The 25912-nt window shown below is 32.7% G+C and overlaps 1 protein-coding gene across 1 annotated transcript; it reads right to left on the reverse strand.

Moving 5' to 3' along the window:
* Positions 1 to 19137: 19137 nt before the first annotated feature.
* Positions 19138 to 25579, reverse strand: LOC149415399 (mitochondrial transcription rescue factor 1). The gene is made up of 4 exons (XM_089642401.1): positions 25265 to 25579; positions 24666 to 24802; positions 21111 to 21183; positions 19138 to 19494 (listed from the first exon to the last, which is right to left on the reverse strand). Exons 1-4 carry the CDS (start codon positions 25481 to 25483, stop codon positions 19294 to 19296), a joined length of 630 nt encoding a protein of 209 aa, XP_089498527.1. The 5' UTR covers positions 25484 to 25579; the 3' UTR covers positions 19138 to 19293.
* Between the last annotated feature and the right edge of the window lie 333 nt (positions 25580 to 25912).

A 25912-nucleotide genomic window follows, 5' to 3' on the forward strand; every position in this document is an offset into this window, starting at 1 on the left:
AATAAGAGATAAGAAGAACCAGGAAGAACCAAGAAAGAGCAAGAAGAAGAAGAAGACATAAAGAAAAAAACAACGCTTAATCAAATCCTTTCTTCATGTCCATTCCGAAATTCCATTATTGGCTTATTAGGCTGCCATGTATTCCTGTCGATGGAACTTCAACCTCCTTCCCATCCTACCAACGTTCCAGGTCCCAATAAATCAGTACCCCCTGGTGTACTGATCGCACTGGGACAGGGGTACTCCTAGCTGGGTCGTATCGTTACATACTTTAGAATGTTACAAACAGTCTAAATTATATTGTTTAATAATAAATAAATAATCAAGTTCATATGTATATTGTGAAATACCACCAACAAAAATCCCTGCGTAAAGTGTGTGCTGTACAAATTTGGAAGATGATGTTGTCTCCAATTTACTTTTCAACTCCTTATTAAGAAAAATTAATACTGCTTTGGATACACTGTCATTCCCACAAAACACTTCCTTTATCTCAACAGTGTGAAATACCATTTCAAATTAGTATAAATAACGAATTACATAATTAGCAGTAAAATTGATAGTATTATTCATATCTAAAAGGAAACTGTTTATGTAGTTTATGACAAACCTCAATTAAGTGTGCATTTCTTAGTCATACCATGTCGGCTTCCTCGGCTTATTCATTCGTATGACGTCTTAGATTCTAGATCCCTGTGTTCTCACATGGAATATTCTATTGAGACAATATACAAAATCCACGAATTAGTACTGACTCCAAACAGTCTACTAAAATTAATTTATTACAATTGTTTGTTGTGGTCGGGAAAGATGAATAGATCCGTCAATGAAAGTTACATTAGTAGACATCAATAACAATTTGTTTATACTTATTTATTTGGCGGCGCATAAAAGTTTCTAGAAAAAATGTAATAAAATTTCTTCTGTTGTTTTCAGTGATGTATTGGCCCCACTGGCTGTAGCTACTGGTAATAAAAATAAAAATATTAATTATTATTATAGAAAATTGTACACTAGTACAGAAAAGGCTGAAAGTGGTTACAGAAGCATAGGCCATGAGGATATACACATTTACAAAATCCTTCCCGATAGCCTCAATACAGATAATCGAATAAACGGTGACCGGATAAATCATCACAATGATAATTCATCACAACTTATAGTTATAGTTATATAGTTATATAAAGTCATGGAAAGTGATGAAACAAAAACTTTATTAACTGGGTTACGTAGGTTAGGTTAGGTTATGTTAATTTAGGTTAAAAAAAATTTCATCGTTTCTAATAACATTATGTCACTTTTTAAAATTGTGTTGAATTGTCACTGTGTTGAATTATCATGGAACCGAATAAACACATTTAATGTGGAATAATTTAAAATGTATTATTGTTAAATTATTTTTAATTGTTTTATTAAAATTACACAGCTTTGAATTATGTATAATTAGTTAGAAAGCGAAATATTTTTATATTTATTTATGTATAATAAATAAAATAAAACAATATGAATTGACAATATTAATAATATTTTCTTGGAGGTAGGTCAGGCACTGGTAGTGTAATGCAGTACATTTCTTAAACAATTACAAAAAATTTAATTAAAAAAAAAATATATAAACAATGAAAAAAATTATCAAAATATTCCGCCAATGGCTGTGAGTTATCCATCACCAAAATAAGTAGGTATTTTATTATATTACTACTATTCTAGAACGGTGAGCTTAAGGACACACACACAAATTTTCCGCTTTATAATACGTACCTAATTTATCTAAACTTTTGCGTACGGTATGATTTGAGATTTTCACGGCCAAAAGTATTATAGTGATTTGTTTTTGGGTTATTATGCCGTGTTGTGCTACCTCCTTCTTTAGCCAACGTTTCGGACAGCATTGCAGTGTCCATCATCAGGGCAGATGTGTAATCGTAATAATTACACATCTGCCCTGATGATGGACACTGCAATGCTGTCCGGAACGTAGGCTAAAGAAGAAGGTAGCGCAACACGGCATAATAGCCCAAAAACTAATTACTATAACTTCTGCGTATATTTAGACTTACGTCATTTTCTAACAAAAACATAGTATCTAGCTATCGGAAGGAAAAACTTCTTGCGTTGCAAATAAGCAATAATTAATACAGTAGGTACGCCTCTGGATGCTTTGATTCTCTAGAATTGTAATGAGTAATATTATAATGTGTTTATGTCATCAACGAAGGATCGTAGTTTGTACAGGGTGTAACAGGATATACCCGACAGACTAACCTGAGCTAATTTAAACCAAAAAAATGTAAATGAAATTTAATCTTTATTTTTAATGTCGAAAAAAATATTATTCCACGCGCCACTGCCGCTTGTGATAAATTAAAAAAATAATTAGGAGAATGTAGGTATAAAATATTGGCAATAATAATTACCTAAAATATCCATACAAATTGAAAATAACTCCCGAGTAAAAATAAATGCCGCCGACGGGAATTGAAACCGCACCTTCTGATGTCCAGTCAGGTGCTCTGGACCACTGAGCTATGTCGGCTTATTTCCAACAATGTGTTCTAGTACTTCAATAAAAAATTACTGTTTATTATATTTTGTCACCTGTAAACAACCAACTTTATTTTGTAGGAAAGGCTTTGTTAGTGCTCAATTTCCCACTAGATGGCGTCGAGACATATTATATCTACATTTTTTGGTGAAATATTTTGACTTGTCAAATATTATGACATGTCAAAAATAAAGTAGGTTGTTTACAGGTGAAAAAATATGATAAGCAGTAATTGTTATTTCAGGCGTCTAATTATTACTTATAATAATTTGTTATCCTTTGGGCTATGCATATAAAACCTTGTCTTATAAACATTAGTTTATCATTATAAAAAAATAATGGTAAAATATTGGATTATTCTGAATATTAAATATGATTTCAAAACCTTCACTTTTATTATTTATTATGAATACTTTTTTAAAAGAATGGAGAATAACCGTCTGGAACGTCATGTTACACCCTGTATATTGATGGAAGGTTCATAATATTATCTATTAAATTTAATAACTCAACTTTTTCATTACCAATTAAATATCAGTTTTAATAACTTTGACCTGTTTAAATGACTTCATTATGGAGATTTAAGGTTCCACACAACAGCATTAAATTTAATGGTCCATAATGTAGGTATATTAAATTATCTAAAACTACTTGAATTACTACTGAAAGGGAGCATTATGTATGCACATAAATTGAATACTCCCAATATCACCCTGGATAAATAATTACCATATTTCAGATCAACACACGTCATACAAATACAGTATGTTTATTTTGTCAATTTCTGTAAAAATGAAGAGCAGTCATTTTGGATGCACAATCTAATTTTAATACTCTCAATAAATAAAATAGAATAGTATACCAAACATTGAAATAAAAGGTAACGTTTCAACGGAACATGAACTCATATTCTCTAGTCCAGTGATTCTAAACGTGAGCGATATCGCTCCCCCGGGGGGCGTTGACGAGATCCAGGGGTCCAATTGTTATAAAAATAATTTTGTAACTTCGAAAGAAAACAGTAAAACTGCCCCACATCATTTTTGTACTTAAACGCACATCAAATTGACACCACAATTTATTGGTGAAACCATTTTATTGAGAACATGAAGATATAAATTAATACTTTTGTATGGTCACGTCAACTGAAAGACGTGGAGGATGTATGAATGTGAATGAATCAAGGAGTTTGTGCCAAGACCAATTTTTAGGTGGTCCATCCTCTCTGCCTACCCCTGCGAGGAAACTGCGTGAAACTCAGTTAGTTTTTTTTTCAACAAAATTGTATTTCATAATGTTTTCCCTACTGGGATTTCCCGTTCTTTGGAAGACATTATATATTTTATGTATTTTATGTTATTTTATATAATTTTAATTTTAATCAAATCTAATGTAATCTATTTCACTAGTTAGAATGTATGATACTATTTTTGTATTTCTTAAAACTTAACTGTTTACAATGTAGACCGCTAATATAGGTTGTTTTAATTATACTTATATCACTTTGATATTACATAGGTTGTCTCACTTCAACCAAACACAGACTGATTGAAGTGAGACAACCTATGTAATATAACAATATAGATCTAAAGCTAATATAGATTGTTTTAATTTTACTTATATCACTTGGATATTATATCAGACTGATTGAAGGGAGACAACCTATGTAATATTACAATGTCCATCTAAAGCTAATATAGATTGTTTATAATTATACTTATATCATATGGATATTACATAGGTTGTCTCACTTCAACCAAACACAGACTGATTGAAGTGAGACAACCTATGTAATATAACAATATAGATCTAAAGCTAATATAGATTGTTTTAATTTTACTTATATCACTTGGATATTATATCAGACTGATTGAAGGGAGACAACCTATGTAATATTACAATGTCCATCTAAAGCTAATATAGATTGTTTATAATTATACTTATATCATATGGATATTACATAGGTTGTCTCATTTCAACCAAACACAGACTGATTGAAGTGAGACATCCTATGTAATATTACAATGTAGACCTAAAGCTGGGTGAAATGCAGATCACGCCAAACTCTGGGAATTGAATAAAAATGCACTTTCTAGATGAGAAAAGTGTGTAGAAATTCATTAAAAAAAGAATTAAGGCGCGGAAGAATAAATTGAGGGAGATACAGCCGATCAAAGTTTAATAAAATTGCACTTCGCGATCTGAGGGTAAAATTCGGTTTATGGGAGTATAACCGAAATTGAACTTGATTTAGACTAATTTAGGGCTGGGGAATCCGAATCTGAAAGAATTAGGTGGGGGTCGGCACTATTAACTGAGTTATAGGGTTTTGAAACTTCGTACGCGATACATATAAACCATGTTTTATTTATCAATTATGACTTGAAAATCAAATTAACAACTATGTATTTACTTTTGAAATTTCAGTAGTGCCAACCAAAAAAAGAAAAGTGTTGCCATATAATAATAATATTTTTTTACAAAATAGGTTAGGTTTTTAGTTTGGGTTAGAGTAGGCAGAAGAACATGGGAAAAGGGTATTAGAATTAAATCACAAACCAGTCTATACAAACCTAGCGTAGCCCACAAACTACTTGAAAACTGGGATATAACTCTAAAGGGGACGCGAGTGGGCGTTATTAAAGGGGCAATTTTGTGTAACAGGAAATAACATGGAAAAAAGGTATTAGTATTAAATCACAAACCGTCTATACAAACCTAGCGTAGCCCACAAACTACTTGAAAACTGGGATAAAACTCTAAAGGGGACGCGAGTGGGCGTTATTAAAAGGTCATTTTTTGTTATAGAAAATCACAGTTAGGTTAGGTTATATTTATACATAAATTAAGTATTTACAAGATTTTAAATAATAAACTACCAATCTGGCAAATGATATTTAATTTTCAGAATTTTCCATGCATTGATATTATTATATGGCAACACTTTTTATTTCTTGGATGGCACTGCTGAAATTTCAAAAGTAAATACATAGTTGTTAATTTGATTTTCGTGACAAAATATGGCGGCGGACTGTCATAATGTGGTAATAATATCAGATCGCGAAGTGCAATTTATTAAACTTTGATCGGCTGTATCTCCCTCAATTTATTCTTCCGCGCCTTAATTCTTTTTTTAATGAATTTCTACACACTTTTCTCATCTAGAAAGTGCATTTTTATTCAATTCCCAGAGTTTGGCGTGATCTGCATTCCTCCCCTAAAGCTAATATGGATTGTTTTAATTATACTTACATATATCACTTGGATATTATATTACATAGGTTGTCTCACTTCAATCAGTCTGTGTCTGATTGCAATATTCTATCAATTTTGTGTCTCCTTGTGTCACAGATCCATTTTTTATAAATGCTTTGAACATATTTTTTGTAGGAGAGTGGTAATTTTTTGAAAAGATTTATTCAGTAGTAAATTAAATTTCTCTGTCCAAAAGTTGTCTTCGTTTTTGCTTGTTGGATGTATTTTTGATTGAAGGATCAAGTGATTTTGTTTGGTATGTTCGTTAGTAGATCATGTTTATTATTTTTGTGTGTATAAATAAGTATGGTTTTAGCATGGAGTTGTCTAAGTGAAATGTTGTTTAGATTATTAAAAATATGGCCAGAGTATTTTCAAGATGACTTTTTGCGTTTAATTAGGGGATTTAAAGTGGCGTTATTTGCACTTTCCCATCCAATTATTCCATATTATAATAAAGATTGACATATGGCCATGTAGATTTTAATGAGTTCTCTTTTGTCGAAATCATTTTTGATTGTTTTAAAAAAGTTGATAAGTTTTTTTTAAATTTATTTGTTGTTAGTTAGTAAGAAGGGATTTCGTTAATCCAAAGCATTTTTACCAAAGAAGAGAAAGACAAATACATGCACCTACTAACTTCGTGTAAAATAATTTACCAGAAAACAAAAGTGGATTTATTTATTAAAAAGAATTCTTGATTCACGTTTTAATCATGACTTTTATGTTATTCGTGTTTTACTGCGGTCGCCTGACAACATCTCCTGAAGAAAATCCTTGAACAGAGATGAAAAAATAATATGATCGTTGCTTCATTTATCAATTGATGTCAGATAATAATTAAGTACCATTATCGTAGATTCTTGTAGAAAAGTAATAGTGGTAATAATTATTTCATCGTTATTCCAAAAATGTGGTTGGCTTCATATGAGGCCGAAGCTTGTTTCAAGCAGTTGTATGAACATCCGTAGACTATTTATTATAGTATTTACTTTGATCAAATTATTAAATGATCTCGCAAAACACTTTTAATTATGTACTTAAATGTGTTTTTGTGTTGTGTATCTGTACTTGTAGGTATATCTGTTTCAATAAATTCAAATACGTTTTGAATTTAAGTATCATTTTCCCATTTGGAACTGATTGTGAGAAGAATTCAGACAAGCGATAAAGTACCTACCCAAAATGCATGTGACAGACCATATTCTCGTGTCTTGGTCTACTTCAGCATATCGCTCGCCATACATTCCCATTGATAGTGTATGGCGAGCGATATGCTGAAATAAGCCAAGCCATGATACAAATACAGTATTTTAACAGAAAATTATTTTGATGGTATGTTTGAAATATGTTATTTCTGTTGTTTAAATTTCTTAGGGTTAACCTTGAAAATAATGTCAGATTTCGTGATTTTTCAAGGCTCTGCGCTTTTTAGTTAATATGCAATAACTTCTCAAAATGCATAGTCATAAATAACATTATTTTAATACCTCTGTCAATTTAATAATTTTTATTACGAAAGTTTTAACCTTTTTTTAAAAGACGAATAGTTTTTTTTAAAATTTATGTTATTATTGAAAAACCTGATCGATTAATCTTGCGTAAACGTCCATAAAATATATGATTGCACAATTTGTCTGTTCTTAATCGTGTTTTGGAATTTAAAAATACTAATTAATCGATCAAATAGGACAGACAAGGTTGAAAACATTTTTAGCGCATTGGTTGATAACTGACTGTGTACAACACATTCCTCTTTTATATCGACAGGAAGAACGCAATTTATAAATAAGTCAAACATGTAATTTGCACATAGTTTGAAAAATTTTATATTGTTGAGTTTCATATTGAACTTACAACCTTTCGGCACAAAGATCGTGGTTCCTTGGATTTTACAGATTGTAATTTTTTTTTTTGCATATCTTCGTAAATACGTATATAATAAATACAATACCCAACGCAAATCTCGAATACGAAAACCGAAAAGTTTGTAAAAAAGGCACCGCATGAGCAATCTAAAATCTCACATATATTTTGAAGATGTATGAGGAGTTATTGAGCCGGACCGTGGAAAATATGTGGAAAACGTATTATTTTTTTCAAATTCCGGTGATGAATTTCTGAAATGAGAATATTGTGAAAAAAACAAAAAAAGTTGGAAATAATAGGACGTAATTACGCCAAATTCTCTAATAAGGAACTAGATTGAAAATTTTAAGGATGAAAAACATATTATTCATATAGATCAACAGCAAACTGCGTTATTGCATATTATTAAATGTAGAATTAATAAATCGTCACTTAAGAGGAAGCTACAAGCCAAAAATGTGTATATTCTTGGTATACCTTATATCGTAGGTAATAGGCATTGAAATCGCCTGACAAACGGAGTCTAGAAACGTTCGATTTCAAGCAAAAAACTGGTTTTTATTTATTTTGTAAATAATTTTATAAGAAAGCAAAAAAGTTAATCAAATGAAACTGTCACAGATAATCTAAGCTATAATACTGTGTTTTTTAAAAGATGTTTCCTTTATGCGTTCATACATTTCTATTGAAAAAATATTTTTTTTAGTAGTTTGCATTTATATTTTTTATTGAGTAATTTATATATTTATTTGTATTCTACTCAAGCGAAGCGATAGGGAAACCTTCAATTTATCAAAAGCATATTTTTTGTATTCATAATGTACACCAATTCGTTATAAAGATTGCGACTAAAACCATAAGAGACTAGAACGCCCTGTGATTGGTTGGCGGATTCTGCGTGCCTTAAGAATACAGCGAATTTAGTCCCAAGTAGCGCTGCATTGATTCGCGTACGGTACAACTCTATTCTTCATATCTGCACCAGTGGGATTGACCTAGTTGTTAACCGAAGTACGTATGACGTCACGCGTACCACGCTAGATTTCAAACGTTTTGGAGGATTTTGAATAATGTAAAACAATTAAGTATAATTGACATTATTGTGAAAAAAAAATAAAAATACTGCTATTTAAGTTTGAAGGTAATCATTTTTTTTAATTGATTGGAATTCCTTATTATTGTCACAATCAAGCCTCGATATTGTTGAATGAGAAAGTAAACATAAACTTATAATCCAAAAAGCCATTTTAACTTACCCTTTGAGACCCCTCAGACAACGATTTTTCAAAAAATCCTTTACACACTGAAGGCCCTCCCTAACTTGCAATGACAGTGAAAAATGGGGAGGTTTTTACGCCGCACCCTGTTTCAAGCCATGGCTAGATCACTGTATAAATCAAACCACAATCATCAGAATCTCTTAATCAATGAAAATATATGTTTGTAAAGGTCACTAGACAATGATTTGCTGCTAATGGTGACCTGCGGGGAACAGACAAAGATCAGTGATTATAGTCCGACCGAAACTGCGCCTTTAATTCTGTACCTCAGAAGTCAAAGGTCGGTTGTCCAGTTTTTTGTGAAAATGAGTTATGTGTGAGACCTTTTTAGTCTTTTCAGTATCTACACAGAGGTATAAAGACGGTTGTTCTACGACAATGTGAAACTAAGTTAAGGTCAACATAAAAGGTCTGGTATCCCTACAATGTTCAAAGGAAAAATTTTACTATTTCCTCTCTCTTGAACAATTTAAAAAATGTGACAACCGACCTTTGACTTCTGAGGTACAGAATTTAAGTGCCAACTGGACGGTAACGCTATAAGGCCTTCATTTTTCCTACAATTTTGTTATGTTGGAGGAAGCGGAGAGGATGTCATGAGAGTCCTACCTTACTAGTCAGATCTCGTCACTAAACACGGCTAAAACCCTTTCAAACAACGCAAACATTATTTTTTGGTTGGTGGTCGTCGAAAAGTGACTATCTTACCTACTCTTCTAATGTTTAATTTGTCACGATTATAAAATACATTTTTTTTTTTTTTTTTATTAATTATTTTAATATAGATCATATGGGTTACATTAATACGTACATATTTTGCAAAATATAATATTTAGGTTCATAATTGGTCATGTATACCTTATCAGAAAAGAGGAGCTCTTGTGCCTGATAAGGGAGCCACGATTCTTACTTAGATACTATGTTATAATATTATGTTATGTGTAAACTATATATAATAATATATATATGTTTTTAACTCTAAGTTTTTTTGGAAAAAAAGTTTGATTTTATTTATTTGTTCTTGTTGGTTCGTAATACAGCGCAATTCGGAAGGGAGATTATTGTAGTTTTTTATGGCTTGGTAAATATAATGGTTTTGCATTTGAGTTGTTTTAAAGATTGGCGTAATAAATTGATTTCCATTTCTCATCAATTTGTAAAATTCTTGATGTTCTGTGTTATTTTTTTCTGTACACATTTTTATAATGGAAATTTGCTTAAATATATCATCAATATTTGGTACTGGAAACAATTTAAAAAGCAATTTTGTTGGGAAAGTAGAGTTTTTTTAAGTATTACCTTTATAATATTTTTTTGCGAGACTTTTACTGAGTTTAGGTTGTTTTTTTTTATATAAGATCCTCCCCAACCTATGATTCCGTATGGTAAGTAAGCTTTGACATGTGGCATATTTAGTGTGCCAACAAATGTAGAATCAATGGTAAACGATGTTCGGAAGAATTATAAAGTATCTTATTCGTTCGGTCGGTCTCTAAAACATTAAATTATAATTCAATCAAGGCTTAACTAAAGGTGTCCTTTTCTATGAAAGAAGTATTACTAATCTCTGTAATTATTGCGATTGAATTTAATTCCGTTTATTATTGAATCGTGGGCAATTATTAAGACGGGCAGTGTAATTAAATCTTCCAAAGTAAAAAAAAATATGAAAATTCGTCAATTTTGAAACTGTTTACACGCTTTTATCATTGAGGTATTCACCACAATGGCCTTTGTATCCTTTCGCCTGAACACGTTCCCCTAATTGGGGATACGATTGACCCACTGGCCCTTTTAAATTAGCTGTAGTCCCCGACGTTGCCCGGGCTTTACGCGGTGTTTTTCAAATTCAACAGATTATTCACATGGACAGTAATTTTATTTTTTTTATTTTATCGAGTTATATTTTAATTTTTTATTCTTTTTTTTAATGCTTACAAATTGTTGCATGGTTTATGCCCAAGAAACAAAAAAAAGTAATTTTCTTCTTATTTTGAACGTCAAGTGTGCAAAATTTCATCAAGAAGTATCAACTTCTGTTTTAAGGGGTGGGGAAAGGGGGTGGGGGTAATTTTTCAAGATCCCATGTAGAAAGTGACCTTCCTTCAGTATTGATGGTCAAGTATGCAAAATTTCCCGAAATTTCGAAATAAAACTGTAGATTTGTTTCAAAATCAAACTCACACTGGGACACTTTTCTTTATACAGTGTGTTATGGGACCTACTTGACTTACTTTAACCAGTGATTCCTGACATTATCTGGAGTAAATAAATTACATTTAAATTTGGAATCCGGTCACTTTTTTAACGTTTTTTTTAAAACAAACAAAAAAAAATATTCCACATGTTGTCACTGACCACTCGGTCTAGTAACCGACCAACCCCTCACCTCGATCCTAACTGTTCTATACCTATCAAATCAACAAAAATGTCACTTCCAAATTTTTTTACTCCAAATAATGTCAGCATTCACTTGTTAAATAAGTCAAGTACGTCACTTGACACCCTGTATATATCGTATTATTACATTGTTATAGTCAAGTCGTGTACTTATACTTGCATATACAGAGAAGATAGTATTGTTTTAATAATACATATCATTTTTATGGGTCACAATTTATCATTTGTTTTTACCAAACTTCGTGCAAAAAATGATAGAATACCAGGATAACTACTTTTGACAAGTTATAAAACCAATCATTAATATAATTCGTTTCATCAAAGTATAAACCTTCGGGGCATTTGAAGTCTAATTTATTATAGTTTTGAATTAAATAAAAATTCTTTTAAATCCATTTTATTTGAAGTGCTAATTGAAAAACACACCTTAAATGTTAATTTTCATATTTTGATAAAGATAAATGGATGGTTTTTGCTTCCAAATAATCTTATATTAATGCTGTATCTTTTCTCGCCTCAAGCGTTCAATATTAATTCTAACTCTTAATTAATATTAATTGACTCGAAATGGATAAATTAAAAACTATAATTAATATATACGTTTATATCAGATAATTTGCCAACTGATTGAAACGATATATTGTTGGTACCTAAACTAGTTGGCATACAATAAAACAAATTAATAAAGTGTTTAAAACTAACTAGATATTTGTGCAGTGCATATTTTAGATAGGATTTTCATATTTATACTTTTCGATAGATCGCCATCGTCTTCTTATGGTACACACTCCTGTCGGAGGTTGATTATCTTCATCTTGCATCCCCGAACTGCGCTCGTATCCTTGCTCGCCGTAAACGGGCGTGCAAGGCGTGCACCGCACGCGGGCGGCACGCTCAAGAGCTGCAAATACAGCGATCTCGTAATCTTCAATCATTCTCATTAAATCATAACAGAATTAGGCCCAGTATTAACAACTCAGCTCTATTAAAACTAGATTTAGCTCTAAATCGAGGTCATCAGCTTCAAAAAAAGAAGTTCAGTTCCTAGAGTTTTTATTATTTTTTCAGCTCCTTTTCATACTGAACTCATTCACGTAAAAAGACCGTATTACCGTTGAATTCAGAATTGTTTATCAGAATTTCAAGACTGATTTTCACTGAAAATTCTAGTACGATTCCAAAAGCAAGACGTCCGTTCGGTCGCTCTAGGGTTGGGAGCCGCAACTCCAGAGAATGTGCGAAAAACGTTGATGGGCTGTGGACGGAGGCTGCCGAAGTAACGCAGAAAAGGGACGCCTGGAAGAGATGAGATGATAAAAAGTAATCTTCTCTTGTATCCGATTTACGGATGATGCCATTTCTCGTAGATTGAGAGATCAGTCACAACACGTATCGGCAATATCGTACAATTACGCTGATTAGAGGCTATTTGATTTAAGTTCGAGTAATGTTTACTTACCGGTGAAACAATCACTTGTAATTACAGTTATTATTTGACATTCCTCATCTGGTAAAGGGTACGAATGCTGTGCGCAAACTATTATTATCTATTCCAAGGCGATTCGAGGTGTGTACCTACTAGAGGTATGTATTATTATAAGCGGCAACTTGTTTGAGGAAAGTCTGATATTATGTAGATTGTACATGCATACCGCTAAATAATATATGTAGATTACGTAAATGCCACAAAAAAACATTATACATACGTCATGGACCTTTGTTAAATAATGAAGATACTATGACGACCCTATAGGTAGGTATTAGCGTATTATTCTACTACTGATCTACAAAATAGCAAGAATTCCAAGATTACAACAAATTGTTGTACGTCGTTGTTATATCATCCTAATGTACACAAAGCATGCATTTTTCTACCGGTTTCCATGTTTCAATTTCTAAATAATACCTACCTTAACATTTCCCGGCTTCCTCGGAGAGATGACTGTATTAAATTTATTAATATAGGTAGTCCAAAGATATTAGAACTTTGAGGTAGTCAGTCGAGGAAAGTGCGGCGTATAAAATAAAGTTGGATTTAATTACCAACGAATTAAGAACGAATTCACTGTACTTTCAAGGAAATTGCGGTAGATAAATTAACGAATTGGATTTGATTACCAACGAATTAAGAACGAATTCACTGTACTTTCGGGGGAAGTGCGGCATATAAATTAACGAGTTGGATTTAATTACCAAATAATTAAGAACGAATTCAATGTGCTTTCGAGGAAAGTGCGGCATATAAATTAACGAGTTGGATTTAATTACCAACGAATTCACTGTATTTCGGGGGAAGTGCGGTATATAAATTAACGAGTTGGATTTAATTGCCAACGAATTATGAACGAATTTACTGTACTTTCGGGGGAAGTGGGGCATATAAATTAACGAGTTGGATTTAATTACCAACGAATTCACTGTATTTCGGGGGAAGTGCGGTATATAAATTAACGAGTTGGATTTAATTACCAACGAATTATGATCGAATTTACTGTACTTTCGGGGGAAGTGGGGCATACAAATTAATGAGTTGGATTTAATTACCAAATAATTAAGAACGAATTCACTGTACTTTCGGGGGAAGTGCGGCATATAAATTAACGAATTGGATTTAATTACCAACGAATTCAGTGTACTTTCGAGAAGTAAGTGGATAAGAAATGTATAAACCAAAAGTGTATACATTTCTTCGATAGTTTAGCGCGGAAACCCGAGAGAATAGTAGAATGTGATATAATCAAGGGCTTAGCTTTGGCATTCACGAGGGGAGGGGGGGTGAACCCCCGCAACTTTTATACGAAGTTGAATTCATATTAAAACCAGACGTACATACCCCGTGATTTGGGGTAAGTGCATCTATATAAAAAAATTGTAATAAACACAGTAATTTATTAATATTCTGAAAATGAAAAAAATTGAATTGGACTTTATATGCCAGCTCGTGCAGTTTCGTGATATAATTAAAAATTAGCAAATAAGTAGCTTTTTAACATTCCGTGAAGGAAAAGTCACCATGAAAATAAAATTGGCACGCACAGAGCCATCTAGCTCGTAAAATGCGACAAGTTTAGTACCTATATAGTATGTTCCTAGATATTAAACCAAGTCACAAATTGTTTACTTTTCTTATAAATCCTAATAGGTGCCCATACCCCTTAGACGCACTTCACTTGGCTGTCTATTTGGCATTTAGAGAATAGAAATTAGGCTATAATAGTAAATGTTAATTCATTAGGGTTAGTGCATTAAATATTGGCCAATGTTTTTGTGGTTCGTTTTTTCTTGGTGTGGGCTCAGCTTTTAATCCTTTATGGACTTCACGCCACTGCTTTCAAATGATGAGAATACAGGTAAAGCTTTTTATGCCAAAAAATGACAACTTTGCAGGGGTCGAAACAAATGACAACATTTCAGGAGTCGAAACAAATATTTTTCGATACCCAATAAGTAAAACTTTTGCGAAATTATTAATATTAGGTACTTACCTATTAGGTATCTTGAATATTGTGTAGGTATTACGCATTAGTAGTTCTGTAAGTTATCAATGTCTTGCATGTTAAGCACACGGCACAATAATGGGAAAATATCTAAGATTAATGGAATACGGAGATAAATCATGACTTCAGTTGGTCACACTGAATCATAAATTAGTCAATTTAATTAAAACAGAACAAATAGAGGTACAAGCTTGAAATAAATTGACACATTATTTCCGATAGTATAATGACATGTCTTTTATTAATCATTGCAATATGCAATGTGGTTACCCGAAGGCGCAGCAATCCCGCCCAGGGCCCGGGGCACAGTTAATTAAATATAAATATCAAAGGTATGGTACTGGATATTGAACAACGAACAATGACAGGTCAGGACGCAAAAATTCAGTCTGAAATCAAGAAACGAAAAACGTGTTTGTGTACCTGTGTATTTTTTTAACCGAAAAGAGTGTTGGGATAATTTATAGTATCAATCTACAAGGTTCATATGATTCATGTGAATTTTTTTTTTTAATATTGCCATTTATTTCGAAGAGAAATTAATGAAATTGTATAGGTTTTTAAAATACAAAAAGTTCCCCGCCTTTGCCCAACATGTAAGCAAAGTTTTAGTTTTAGGGGTGGGCAAAGAGGATGGGGCGGTTTTTCGAAAAATTATGTACACAGTGACCTTTCTCTTGTTTAATGTGAAGTGTGCGAAACTAAACTGTAGATTTGTAAAACCACAAACACTCTTCTTTTTATAGATTTTGTATCCATTTCTTTTCCGGAAATTTGGTCAAAGTGTTTTGGTTAGATGCTTTTCAACTTTTCCTTTTTTAAGAAGAGTGAGAAGTAAATCCGGGTACTGAAGAGTCCCATGTAATATAATAAAAACTTATAATCATTGTTGTGTTCGTATAAACAGGTCTCCAACTCGTCTTGGAAGGAGTTAATAAATAAGTGGTTCTTTTAGATTAATCAGGGATTTATTAATACTCTGCGTATTAAAAAGATGACTCGATAGTCGACCTAACTAGTAGCTGGCTAATTGGAATCTGAAACAGTAAGTTTCTCTGAGAGCCTTACCACTGGCCACATCTTGCGGACTTCCACGCAAGCTCTATGCACTGCCATCTGTGCGTGCATCTATGAAGCTCTTACTTCCCAACATAAAATGATCGCTCATTTCATTATTTTAGGAATGAAAACCTTTTTGAAACTTATGTTTTAAAATATTAAGATTTAACGTTTTTTGTGCTTGAAAATACAGTGAACTAAACTGCCTCCAGCGCTGACCCTCCGCATTTTCTAAGATGCAGAACTAACTTATTTACCTTATAAATGTTATTACGCAATAAGAAATAAAAATAAATTTGTACCATCATAAATATTACGTACATTATCCTTTGGAAAGTCTCGTCCGCCTCCAGGAAAAACCTCAACTCCTACCGGACTCCTGATTTTCATTCCAGTTCCTTATCTAAGGCTGCGGTAATGGCCATCAAACCATCCAGCCACCTAAACTTCCCAACACCTTCGTCTGCTGGTTTTCATATAGGTATTTTTATTTTTTTATCAATCAATAATATTATGTATTTTAAATATTATTTGATAATGTGGGTTTCCCGGGCTGAGGCCCATGTTATCAGGAGTCTCTTCGGTGGTTGGTTTTCTTCCATTCTTGCCTATTATCCATCTATCAAGCGTTCTCAGAACACTCTGATAATAACGGAACAATCCAATAATTTCACTTCAGAGAAAAACATCCCTTACTCAGTTACAGTTTTCATTCTAGTTTCAAAATTGTACAATACACCTAATATTATAAATGTGGAAACTTACGTATCGTAAATTGTTTGACCACTCGAGCTATAGCACATTAAAAAAAATGCCCTTAAGGTTAAATGCAACGCTCGTTGTATTCTACGTGTTCACAGATGGCGTTAATTAATTAGTTTTCTTTAAATACGCTTTTGCAAGGTATTGCTTTACAATATTAAGACAAATCATTTGTTTGCGCACGTATATACGCAATATGAATATGAATCAATAGTTTTGTTCGTTTAAAGACTTAATTCTTTCGAGAAAGGCATACAAATACAATATTGTACCGATGATTCAATCCAATATTGTATTCGTATGCCTTTCTCGATAGAATTGAGTTTTTATGTGGACAAAACTATTTATTCAAATTCATATTGCGTATATGCGGGCGCAAACAAATAATTTGTCTTAATACTGTAAAGCAATACCTTGCAAAAAGTTAATTTTGATCAAATTAATTAATTACGCCATCTATGAACACGTAGAATATAACGAGCGTCGCGTTTAACCTTAATGATATTTCCTGAAGTTTGGTTTTGAATTTGGCCGCACTCATTTAAAAAATCGCGCATCCGAATATTAATATGGAAACATACAAATTGCTTACCGTGGTTTAAAGCCAATGAATCCACCTACATTTCTGTATATATTATGATATTTATGATTAATAACTATTTCTGTATGTTGTCTATGGTCTACTGGAAATGTTTGTAGTCAGAGATATTAAAAAAGGCAATTTTTAACATGTAAACAGATGTTCAATTTTTGGGAGTAATTTATAATGGCGTCTACATGGTACATACAATACATATTAAGTGTGTTTTCAAATTTTTGAAAAACGTGACAGTGACACCTGTTGAGAAAAAAATAATAATTGACCTCCACGAGACCCCTCAGCCATTTTATGTGTAAAATAGTGTTTCATAAATTTTTAATTATGCACAAGCGCACTTTTCTGCCATGTTTGCGATAAAAATGAAATAAAGAAACGAACCAAAATTGAAAACTATCATATTCTATGTTTTGAACACAGAGCCAAGATTTGATGAAGAAAAACAAGCGCACCCGTCACTTTAAGGTTAAAATTAATAATAATAATATTGGACAATTTTTATAGCTCCGCTTTTGTGAGATATCACCTCAGTTAGTATGTTATTATCGACGCGTTAAACAAAATAATTAAATTAACTCCATCTATGAATGCGTGGATTATAACGTTTGTTACGTTTCCATAATGGTACGCTTAAAAGAATTCATAATCTACTCTTTCATAGATGACGCTAATCTCATATTTTCCTTTAAATACACTTTTTGCAAGTTATGCTTTAAAATATTAAGACCAATTATTTTTTTTGCGCCCTTACATATGCAATATGAATATAAATAAATGGTTTTATGTGTATATAAACTCAATTCTTTCAAGAGAGAGGCATACAAATACAATATTGGATTGAATCACCGATACAATATTGTATTTGTATGCCTTTCTTGAAGGACTTACGGACAAAACTATTTATTCATATAAATACTGCGTAAAATCATATGTTAATGCAATAATTAAATTAACGCCATCTATGAACACGTAGATTATAATAAACGTCTCGTTTAACCGTAATTTGCATTGTGGGTAGAATTTTTTGTTCTTCTGTAAAATTATGACCACTGATAGTTTGTAATAATAAAGTGAAAAAACATAATTTTTAATTATATTTTTGATATCTTACGACCCCACTACGAAAAACCACTATGTAGAATATTCCATAAGAGGTAGATTAGTGACATCTTTCGGTAATCGATAGAAGCTTTATCAAGCTAGCGACTTAAGGTTAAACGCAACGCTCGTTGTATTCTACGTGTTCACAGATGGCGTTAATTAATTAATTTTGTTTAAATACGCTTTTGCAAGGTATTGCTTTACAGTATTAAGACAAATTATTTGTTTGCGCCCTCATATACGCAATATGAATATGAATAAATAGTTTTGTCCATATAAAAACTCAATTCTATCGAGAAAGGCATACAAATACAATATTGGATTGAATCATCGGTAAAATATTGTATTTCTGTGCCTTTCTCGAAAGAATTAAGTCTTTAAACGAACAAAACTATTGATTCATATTCATATTGCGTATATACAGGCGCAAACAAATGATTTGTCTTAATACTGTAAAGCAATACCTTGCAAAAGCGTATTTAAACAAAATTAATTAATTAACGCCATCTGTGAACACGTAGAATACAACGAGCGTTGCGTTTAACCTTAACATATTGGCTGACTGCGAGATATTCTAAATAAAATCATTTTAATTCACAAAACTCACCTACCTACTACAGCTACAGAAATTTGGGTAACTAGGTATCGGTCAAGGGTATAGTGGTGTTACCCAAACCTGGGTAGCTTTCGCTAGAGTGGATAAATATTAAAGATTGGCTTCATTTAGGGAGAGTTTAAAGCAAAAAAGTAATAAGTTTACAAGGATAAAAAATAATACAATTATTGCTGGCCACTAAACTTAATTTTTTTTTTCACATCACAAAAAATAATCATAATACAAAATTCATAGATAATCCAAAACTTAAAAACAACATCGGACAAGACCAATAAACTATGTATGAATTCTGTATTCAGCCCTACAAAAAATTAGGATAGTTCTTTCATTGTTTCTTGTTTCCAAGGGTCTTCATAGTTCTCGATGAGGAGTGACTTAAAGCGCCGCCCAGTCATTACAATCTGATCATCCTCCACTCCGGCTTTCAGGATCTCAAATCGAGACACAAATAAGAAGTTGGGATTGTGAGGACTCAGGCCCTTCACGATGTCCAGTTCGTCACCTTCAAATACCTGGAATGAATAAAAAAAATATTTTCTAAATCATTTGAGAATGGGTAAGAGCATTAGATTTTTTTTTTACATTAACTCCACAAAGGAAGCCCTAAAAAAAATATTTTTTGCGGATGAAAAAAGGAGGAAAGTAATCTTTAGGAAAGCTGTGCGGAGGGACTTTTTAAGGGAAATAAAGAGAGGAAGTGATGAATAAATCCATCCCGCCATGCAGCTAAAATCATACCTAACCCCATAAACTGGGGTACCCCTGCTAAGTAACCAAACATAGCAAATCACTTGGGGTGACCTACGGCACAGGTATTGGTTCTCAGGGTGGCGGTACCCACACCCGCCTCCCTAATTAGATAATAGAAAAAAGGTAGATGGGCCATGAAACATTGGTGGTATGAAACCGTGCGCATAAAAAAGTGTCGCCAACATCGTTCACCCACAATACTGCAAATCACATCTACGCACAGTGATGTCCCATCTTTTTTTTTACCTACACACCAAACGCATAACTTGAATTGGCTCTGCTACTTTGATGGTCCCTGTAGTTTGGTTGTAGCTTGGCGACAGTCGGCACACTTCCATTACATATCTCCCTCTTGTTTCTATTATCTTTGGTGAAAGTTGACAAAATTGGAGATATTTGAGGTACGCTTAACCTTTGGAACGCCGAGCTGTGGCGACCTATTAGCGAGAATTATGCATATACTTCAGAGCGACGGTACCGCAAGCCACCCCAAGCCACTGCGCAGAAAAGAAAATCCGAAAGTAAGGTAACGGTTTACAACGCAGTCCATTGTGGGATTTTCTGCGCGTTCTGAGCGATAGCATCGCTCCGTAGTGTGCCAAGCGCAAAAATCCCACAAAAAGAATGGGTTAATGTCAGATTACCAATTAGAAAATTACCGGCGCTCAACTGATACAAATTTTTCATATCCAATGGGTAATTTTGGCACTTGAGAAGTTAAGAGAGGGCGATGTAGGACACCCTTTCAAGTTTTATCAAACACAATTATTAACCTTGAGTTAGATCATGGGCAACATCTGACATTCTATTGAATTTTTTTTTAAATTTGTGAATTTTATAAATTTTACTAAATTTTATTGTAATTTCATTGTAATGAAGATTTACTAGGCCTGTTTGCATGGGCCTCACTAGTAAATGTGATTTAAATTTTACACAACTGTTAAACAACCAAATGTATGTTTGTTTATCAGTTGTGTAAAATTTAAAACAAATTATTAGTAAGGGGTATGTTTTTAGAGATTACTTTCTATCCTTTCTAACTATTTAATAACAATAAATTATTACAAGAAGACAATGATTGTTTTAACCACAACTAAAATATAAAGAATTTGAAATGTAAACACAATAGTGCAGAAACTACTTTAACAAAACATTATGGGCCATGTCAAGAGTCAGAATAATAGAATAGTATACATGAGACGATGTATGAATGTGAATGAAGCAAGAAGTGTGTGCCAAGACCGAGTTGTTTGGCGGTCCGTCCTCCCTGCCTACCCCTGTGGAAACGGTGTGATGGTTATGTAGTTAATTAGTAAATGCTATCTACCAATGCATTAGGGATGTAACTTTTTTGAATACTGGATGAAATTTGACATACCTGAGCACTTTTCTTCATCAATTTTTTTCCATTGATTCGAAGCTTGCTTTCATAGAAAAGGGTCTCAATTTTACTGTAAAAATACAAAATATACATGAAATTAATATATTTAAAAACATTAATTAATCGTAATGTGGTTATAGCAACAGAAAACACATTATGTTAGTCTAAATAGTAAAAAATTTAAAGGTCGTCAGGAATCAGAATCCACTCGAGCGAATGGGTATTTTCAGAATAAATGCCTTAAGCGATGGAGATTTCCGGGCATTCGGTTTTGGATTCGGCCGCACTCATTCGAAAAATCATGCCTTCGAATATTAATACGGAAACATATAAACGGATTACTGTGATTTAGGGCCAATGTATCCATTAATATGTAATCGTTTATCCCATATTTTTTGTAAGTTTATAATTGAGGTATTTGAGGGAATTTCGAGATACATTGAAATAATTCTAAAAAATCGTCTACCTAAATGTAGACCGCCATCACTCAAAGCCTAGAGCGGTGAACCCAAATATGGGTAGCCATCGTTCAACTGGTTAACATTACGGCAATGTAATGGTTATCCACAATTTTGTATGTTTCTGTATCTGTTTGTACATAGATAAATCCTAGCAAGTAATGTTTATACAGCGCCTTTACGGTGAATTTTTACAAAAAAGGTTCTATTCAAATAATCCGATTATTATTATTTATACGGATAACACTTTTAATTGACTCAAGAGTTGGGAGGTTATAGGCAAAGTTTTAAAGTGGAGGAAGGGAGTGTCGGCCTTGAGCTAAACGGTGCCCGGCGCTAGTAAAAACCTCAAGGGCGCTGTATTAGGTATTATCAGCGCCTTGGCTCCTTAGAGCCTTGGCAAGTCAGCGCGGACTGCTCCAACTGCGCCTGCACAGGGACTGTCCTGAAGGAAGGTGTTTAGCAAATACAAAGTAAGAGGAAATGATGTGCTGCCTTTTCATTTGAAAAAGGCTGCACAGTCGTTTTCCTCAATTAGAAACTAAAACATGGATATCAATAGTTTTGTGTTAGGATAGTAGAGGAAAAAATATTGGGTTTTTATGTGATTTATATCTTGTATCTTAGATTGAATAATAAAATTTGAAAATCTATTACTAGAATTTGGTGGCAAAAAAGGATTTTTATTAATAATTTATTAATATGCAGTTACTTAAAATATGTAGGGGGTCGCCGTTCTCTAGGTAAACTGTCAATAACTATACATTATAGTTAGAGACGCCAATTCATAGCTTTGATTTTTAAGAAATGTAGCATTAATTATTGAAAAAAATAGTTTTTATAGCTTTAATTTTGCGTTTTTATAGCTGAATAGGATAATGTCAAGGAATGGGAGTCGGCAAGAGGGGAAAAACAATTAAATTAGCAAAATCACTTGAAACGTGTTTATTGTATTATTGATTGAAACTCAACATGGCACATGTTTCTACAGTAAAGTGTGTCATGTTCGTTCTACGATCTGTCAATAGAAGATTATAGGGGCCCACACAGTCATCAGAGCTGCCTCAGCAAATTCACTGTGAACAATTTTTACAGCTAAGAGTAGCCGAATTATGTCTACAGTGACCCCATCCCTCACTTGCTCTACAAGCTGTCTTTGAAAATGGCTGTTACCTTCCAGAAATGTACTGTCAACTACAGATTTGAATGTTGGTGCAAGCCTACTTTTACTTGCTAAAAGAATAGCGTCTGATCGCTGGACATTCTGACCTACAATCGCAGGATTAAACAGTTTGCTCATAAAAACACCATTTATCGCTTTAATTCGTGAAAATATCGTTAATGCTATGAATGGGGTCTCTAATTACAGTAAATAAATACTCACAATAGGCAGAAAACTCAACTAACTTATCTTATCTATCATCGACGGCAATCCATTACTGCGTAAGTCACCCTGCAATGCCATATGACGACGGTAACAAACCTACATCGGTTGGATTAATATAGGATTTTTTCAATGCAAGGGAATAGTCCTACAACAAAAATAGTGTCACCACTCATACCAAATGCCTTCTGTTTGGGTAAAATCATCGCCTATCTCAGTTATTGCTCATTACTTACGGCGCTCAGTCAACCGTCATTGCGGCAACACGTTATTTCGCTAATTACAATGGTTTTCTTGAAAAATTACTAAAGGTATGTAAGATGAGATTTAGTAATGATCTGTTGCAAACAATGTTTTGTGCACTTGGTGTACGTTATTATTAATCATTATTGACTTACACATTGATACACCTCATAGTATTTCCTTCCATTGTATGGGAAAACGTGAGGTACGCGCTAATAATTATTTCATTTTTGAATTTTATTTAATCAAATGGAAGTACTTTGCTAATAAAGGTGAACATATTATAATAAACCTCACAATAAGCCATAGGCGTTCAAATGCTTACATACAAATTCTTTTTGAATTATGCAAAAAAAACCTTTTTATACGATTCAATCAGTTGTTGAAATTGTCAAATAATATGAATAACATTTAATGAAAATATTCCAAAACTGTACTAAGACAGAATTAAAGTAAAAGAATCAAAGTGGAAAAATTTACAGCTACTTAGAATCAGTAGTACCGCAATATTGTCATAGTTATTATGATTCGTTACTGTATGAATTGTATGAATGACATTAATTTTTCTTCACAATTATATTGTGAGGTTCCTACTATGTACATTTTTTTAAATTCAAATATTTAAAAAAGATTGATGCATTTAATTGTTAAGTGTTATTGTCTGTTTCGTTGAGTTTTTTTATTGATTAGGTAAGTACCTACTGTTTTATTTGTCTACATACTAATGTGACGTGTAACATATTACCTTCATTGTAACATATTAATAACTTCTTGAAATAAATACCCCTTTTTCCACATCTTTAAACTATAATGATATTACATACCTACCTACCTACAAGAATAAATCTCCGCCTAAGTCAAAACTTTTGCCATTTTTACTGAGCTTAAGTAATTTATCGTTTAATTTCCGGCTAGAAACAAATATGTAATTAAATATATATTTAAAAAGTCAATTAAAAATGCAAAATAAAACAGTTTGCAGCAGTTTCGTTGTTGAGTAAAAACGGTTTTTTGTCTCTCCTGAAAAGTGGCCTAATATGATTTACGCGGTGATAGATTGCCGTCGACGATATACGTATATATATTATACCAGCTGAACTCCCCGGTGTTGCTTGGGCTTCATATACAGATAGTGACCTTCCTCTTGTTTTTAAGGTCAAGTGTGCAAATTTTCTTCAACCTCGGAATAAAACTGTAGATTTGTATACAAATCAAATCCCCACTGCCCGCCCCAACAGACAACCAACTTTATATAAAGAAGATACCCACTACTCACATGTTTGAGTACCGAATAGTAAACTCAGAATATAGCAGTACCAAGCTATATTGAAATCTAAAATATACATTTTCCTATGAATAGTGCTTTTGACAGCTTATTATGATGCCTTTGGATGGTGAAGTATAATATTGTAGTAATTAAACATAAGAAGGAATGTGGAATGGAGGCAAACTACCATTTAAACTCACTTTCGACTAACTCCCAGCCCTGCCTTATAGATGGCATCTGCTCGCATTGATGTAAGTTTAATAGATAACAATTTGGAATCTTTTGAGAGTGATTTATCATCAGATTTAAATTCGTCCTCATTTTCGTCATCTGAATTCTGAAAAAGAGAAATAAAAATAAATTTTAACAATCAGGATGCTTAGATGGTTTGGACACAAAGATCGGTTGAATGGATAAAGGGTAAGAGTAAAAAATAACAGAAGTGTATGTGTGAAGGCAAATGAAGCCAGGAGCGTGGACTAAGACATGTGGCGGTCCATCCTCTCAGTCTAGCGAAGCGGCATGATGGTTTGTTTGTTAGTTAGGTTCAGTATAAAAATAAACACAATTCTAAAATTATAATTGCTCTGTAAAGATGTTATCAGTGTTATAAACATGTACACCTTATGACCGTTTGTGTACGTAGGAAAAAATAAAACAGAGTCTGAAAATTTATAGGGAATTTTTCACAGTTGAATATGGCTACAACTTGGCTATATTCATAACTACATCTGATCTATGATCACACAAACACAAAAGACGAAATAGGTATACATTAAAAATAATAATATATACATACATCATCCACTTTCTTCTTCTTCTTGTCGGTTTTTAGCCTTTTACTACTATAATTCGAAGGCAAATAACAGTTAGTTAGAATAACTCCAAACTGTGACTGGTTCTGTGAAATGTTACCGAAAGAATTGCTTTTCAACGGTTTTTGATACTGAAGAGAGGAGTAATTTACAGCCCGACAGAAACATGGCACATTAATGGATAAAAATCTACGGGTAAACATCGTTCTAGTGTGCTTAACGATCTGAAAACTTTTAGATATTTATATAAACGTCAGACTTCAAAATATTTGACATTTGGGGCTAACGTCCTAACCTAAAATTTATTACGAAAGACACTATCGGTAAAAAAGAGATTATGAAACCTATATTAACAAAAATGGTGTAGATATTTGCTAAATTACAGTTAGTCACAGTTCAAAAACACAGATGGCAATACTTTTTATTTTATATACAAAAAAAATGTTCAACTGTTCATGGAACTGGTTTAGATATCTGCTAAATGTTCAAATGTTCAAGGAACTGGTTTAGATTTCTGCTAAATTATGTAGAAATAGTGATAGTTTAAAAACACAGATGGCGTGCGAAACTTTTAATTAAAATATTTATTCTTGTACTAAATAACTGACCGGATGAATATTATTATCTCTTTT

Source organism: Hesperophylax consimilis, chromosome 18 (assembly GCF_061612785.1).
Source record: "Hesperophylax consimilis isolate HC1 chromosome 18, BYU_Hcon_1.0, whole genome shotgun sequence".
Classification (NCBI taxonomy): Eukaryota; Metazoa; Arthropoda; class Insecta; order Trichoptera; family Limnephilidae; genus Hesperophylax; species Hesperophylax consimilis.